This window comes from Lactuca sativa, chromosome 7, assembly GCF_002870075.4.
Source record: "Lactuca sativa cultivar Salinas chromosome 7, Lsat_Salinas_v11, whole genome shotgun sequence".
NCBI classification, from domain to species: Eukaryota; Viridiplantae; Streptophyta; class Magnoliopsida; order Asterales; family Asteraceae; genus Lactuca; species Lactuca sativa.
In genome coordinates this window covers 64,213,074-64,218,267 of record NC_056629.2, presented here as the reverse complement: position 1 = coordinate 64,218,267, position 5,194 = coordinate 64,213,074, and the positions used below count along the sequence as shown (strand labels likewise).

The window sequence follows — 5,194 nt, the reverse complement described above, 5'->3', positions numbered from 1 at the left end:
AAGCAATGTACTTCTATCTGTGCAAAATGATTTCAAAGATGTAATCGCTTCACATATTTTCCAAGATACATTTTCTGATTTTCAAACATATACTTTAAATAAACAAAATATAATAATTTTCTAAGTCAATAAGAGAAACTTGTGAAAAAAAAATCACCATTGTATAAAGAGTCGCTTCAAAAAAAACATAGATATTTGAAAATCTATACTTCAAACTATTTTACTTTGTAGTAGTACATATAAAAGTATATTACAATTTTGAAAATCGTAATTTCAAAAACCATAATTATATGTTTACTATTTTCATAATACACAGTTATCTTTTGAGAGTTAATTATTTTTCTAGTCATCATGTTCCCATTTTGTTCCAATTAATCAATCAGAATTCAGATAGCAAATAAAATCTTCAATAAGTAGATGAAAAAGCCAAGAAATTGATATATTTTGTTATACAACAATACAATAATACAGTCTGAAAAGATGAAACAATGTAAGTATATAACTATATATTATATAAGCCTTGCATAATTAGGCTTTATATATTATATAATACCAAGTAAAATTCAAGAGTATAAATATAAATCTCTCACCATATTAATTAAAAAACATCAGGATGAAATCGCCCTGGAATTGAGCTACCTTGCTGAGCCTGCTTCAGATGCATGGTCAAAGAATAGTTGTTGACCTGAGAATCAATCATAAATTCATAATCAATTATAAAGACAGAAACCCTTTGAAATTTTATTAAGTAAAATTTTTTTTTTTTTTCTTTTAAATAATGAAAAAAATACCTCAAGAGTTCTAAGTTGTTCTTGGTATTGAGATACCATTTGCTTTAGATTATGCAACTCTTGCCCCCTATCTTCAAATTCCTTTTGTCTTTCATGTTGAATTGCAACAGCTCTTTTCAACAGAGAGTTTTCTTGAATTAGGGCTTGAAGTTGTTCCTTCATCATCATATTTTCCTACATATAAACAAAATCATCATCATTCAATTATCAAACACTAGAGAAAGAGAAGAGAGGAGTTAAAGTTAAAGTTAAAGTCAAAGTTAAAGTCAACCCACCTGTTGAAGACCATGAGCCTCAGATGTAACACGTTCACATATAGATTTCTCCAACAATTCAAGGGCTCTTGAAGCACGAATTCTAGCATCATCAATGTTGGAAGCACTCACCATTTCTCTCACAAAAAGATCAACCCAATCTGCACCATCTACAGGTGGTTTTTGAGGTGATGAATTCTCCACAAGAACAGCCTCACCATTTGCAACACCATTAGCTAAAACATCAATACATACACAGTAAGCAGTAGCATAAGAATTGTTAAAGATACCTAAAAGAGATAAGATAGAAAGAACAAAAGGACACACCATTGGCTTGGATTTGATACTCGGATTCCTTTCCAACATTAGAGGCAGCATGTTCAACAGAAACTAAACGTAGCTCAGTAAGACTTTTGATTGCAGTTTCAATGTCATCACCACATTCGTTAAGAGTTCTTTCAAGAAGCTGAAATAGATTATATATATGATTCTGATTGTCAGTATCTGGTATTTCAAGAAACGAAAAAAGTGTTCTTATATGAAACACAATCTAGAGAAAAAACAATTTTAGATAAACTACCATTGCAAAGAGTTGGATTCAAGTTATATTTTTATAACTATAAGTATAAACATATGTTTCTCCTCTGTTGACAATTAAAGAATGCTACACAAACTGCAACAAAAGGAAATCTTTCTACTTAGAGAAGGAAACACAAGAATAGCTATATGAAACAAGAACGATAAAATTACATATATACTAGATGCTTCTTTCTGAAAGGAGAAACGAACTAATACGAATAAGGAACCGATTAACAAGTAACGAACCTGCTTATCCATGTCAGGGAACAGCGCGATGAGACGATCGAGTGCGAAAAACCGCGACGATGGAGTCGCTGAGGAAAATTGCACAGGGGACGAAGAAGAAAAGCAACGGATTCTTTTAGAAGCAGGAGGCGACGCCGATGATGAAGAAGGTACGGTATGATCCTCGAAGAAAGATGATCTTTTCCCGCACACCACCGCAGACATGTTGTGTGTGCAGCTCTGTTTTTTGTTTTCTATGATCGCCTTCTCCCCCCTATATCTTTCATACAGCGATTCAATTCAATCAAATACAAAAGCCCCAATAATTTCAATAATTAGGGTTCCGCCCTTTTATCACTTCAATCGGACATCAAAAAACTAGGCTTCTGATCCTCGATCCAAATTGCTTCTTCACTGATTCGATCGAATTCGAGTTTTGTTGATCATCCAATCGAAAAATAAGTATCGATTTCCCTAGATCGCAAAGCATACAAAGAAGGGGTTTGGCTTTTTATCGAATTTCGATATTCAATCCACTTCTGGTTCCCCTAGGCGTTGGGTTAAAGTGACGTGAAGGTTATGTATGGTTTTTATTATAGGCAATAGTTTACTGAAACGTGTTGTTTTATAATTGGAAGCTTGAGGTAATCTGTGTAACAGCCGTACACTTAACCGACTGTTGTCGAATATGGTTTTCCTTTACCAAATTGCATAAGGGTTTTTGTCATAAAAACCCCCAATTTTTCACAAAAAAACCGGTTATGCCCAAAATTGTTTTTTTTGCCATAGATACCTCAAATATCGGAAAATTGGTTTGATTTTGCCATTTACCCTGATTTTACCTTCTATGACCGGTAGCCCACCTGGTCTTCTTCTCAACACCCTCTCTGCCTTCACCACCATCTTCGTTTTTTCCCTTCACCATCGTCTGCTTCTTCGATCGACATGATCCAAAGAAACAAGAAAAATTTGCAGCTCTCTCACTCTCCAAAATCGATTGAAGGTTCTTCTTCCTCTTCTGATTTTGTTCACCAATAATAGGTGGGGCTTGATGCTCGATTGAATGTATATGTATGTTTGCGTTTAGAATTCTTTGAGTTCTGAATTCAATTGAAGAAGGTTTGGTGTGTCTCTAACCCAGATTCATGTTGCTTTGAATGTGTGTGTATGTGTTTTCCAAGAACAAACCCAAATTTTGTTTGAATTCTTCTTGTTTGAGTTCTGAATTGTGTTTCCAAAATTTCGTTTCAAGAATAAAAACATCTTGTTTCCAAAATTTCGTTAAGTGGATAAATAACGCATAATGAGGTATGATCGAGCTTATGATTGAAGAATCGGATTTGCAGGTTTGTTGATATGGAAGCAAGCATTTGGAAGAAGGAACAGAGGACAGAGAATACGAGCATTTGCATACCGGAATGCTTGATTCGTTAAACACACAAATTCCGATCAGATTGGGCTTGACATTCTGTTGAACAGTTGGAAGGCACCATTAGAAACAAGAACAACTCGAAGATCCGATTGATTTGGGGTTGCTATACTTCTCCAATAAACAATATTGTTTTCCCACTTGAGTTCCAAATCGCCGATGGCTCCAATTCTCATACTGTAAAAACTCCAAACAAAATTGTGTTTGAATTCTGAATTGTGTTTGAGTTCTGAATTGTCTTTAGTTCTGAATCCGAAGTCATTTCCTTATTTGAGTTGTTCTGAAAATCTTCTTTGAGTTCTGAATTCTTGTTTGAATGTGTGTGTATGTTTGTGTTTCAGTTAAGAAACCATGTATGTTTAAGTGGAGAAGATGATGGTGGTGTGATGAACTGATGATGGGTTTTTGTGATGGAGGGATAATGATGGCGATGGGTGATGGTGGATGATGGATGGTAGTGGTGGTGATGATGGATGATGGACGGTAGTGGTGGTGGTGGTTTGTGTGTGGCTGATGGTGGTGCTGGTGGCAAAGGGCGGTGGTGTTGGAAAAGTGTGGTGGTGGAGGTGATAAGTAAATATAAGGGCTTCTATGGCAAAGGTGATTGGCCCCAGAAGGTAAAATCAGGGTAAAGGGCAAAATCGAACCAATTTTCCGTTATTTGAGGCATCTGTGGCAAAAAAAACGACTTTGGGCATAACCGGTTTGTTTGTGTAAAATAGGGGGCTTTTATGACAAAAACCCATTGCATAACAATGATCCTTTGTATTCTTTATATATATATATATATATATATATATATATATATATATATATATATATATATATATATATATATATATATATATATATATATAAAAATGATTCATTGTATTTTTTTATATGTTAGTACCTACTATTTACTAAAGAGTTTCTACTCCAACGGTATCAGGTGGTGTGTTTTTTTTAAGTCGAGAGTTTAAGTCTCGTCGTAGACATAGATAAAAATAAATGAAATTAGATATTAGTTTAAAAGTAGATTATATATTTGTATTTGTCGATTAAAAAAACTCTATTTATTCATATTCATTTTCAATTTATTCATAATCCTTAATTGAATTTTACTTTTTTACAGAATACCTAATGGTTACATAATAATTTTATATTTTTTACATATAATTAACTCATAATTACATAATAAATTACATTTTTACCTATAGTTAATAGTTAATTATAAAATAATGATGGATAAATTGTTTATAATACATAAATCATCATTATTTTTATAGGATGTATACAAAACACAAACTGAAGGGTTTGAACATGCTAAGTATCTGAATAGAGTTTTTAAGCTTGAAATGTCTATCTGTGGACTTAAACAAGTATCATGAAGCTGGAATTTGTGCTTCCATAAAAAAGTCAAAGAGTATGATTTTTCGAGAAGTCCAGATGAGTCATGTATGTATGTCAAAGCTAGTGGAAGTGTCGTTGTGTTCCTAGTGTTGTATGTAGATGACATACTACTCATATGAACCAATTGTCTTAAGTTGGAAATTAAAATGTAAAAGGTTGGCTTGGAAAATGTTTTCTTATGAAGGACCTAGGGAAAGCGACATATATACATTGTGTATAAGAATCTATAAACATTGATCCAAGCGTTTAATAGGAATCAATAAAAGTACATATGTGGATAAGGTATTGAATGGATTCAATATGGAAAATTCCAAGAAATGAAATTGTTCCAATGCGTCATAACGTTAAATTGAGCAAGTCTTAATGTCCTAGTTCTATTGATGAACATGACAAAACGAGTTGTATCCCATATGCTTCAGCTATAGGATTGATCATGTACATTATAACATGTACTTGTCATGATGTATCGCATGCTTTGAGCATGGTAAGTTGATATCAAGAAAATCCAAGACTAAGTCATTGGA

General features: G+C 33.3%; 1 protein-coding gene across 1 annotated transcript; it reads right to left on the bottom strand.

Moving 5' to 3' along the window:
• Positions 1-414: 414 nt before the first annotated feature.
• LOC111877812 (uncharacterized) lies at positions 415-2,418 on the bottom strand. The gene is made up of 5 exons (XM_023874318.3): positions 1,871-2,418; positions 1,373-1,511; positions 1,067-1,281; positions 792-965; positions 415-685 (listed from the first exon to the last, which is right to left on the bottom strand). Exons 1-5 carry the CDS (start codon positions 2,072-2,074, stop codon positions 599-601), a joined length of 819 nt encoding a protein of 272 aa, XP_023730086.1. The 5' UTR covers positions 2,075-2,418; the 3' UTR covers positions 415-598.
• Positions 2,419-5,194: the final 2,776 nt, after the last annotated feature.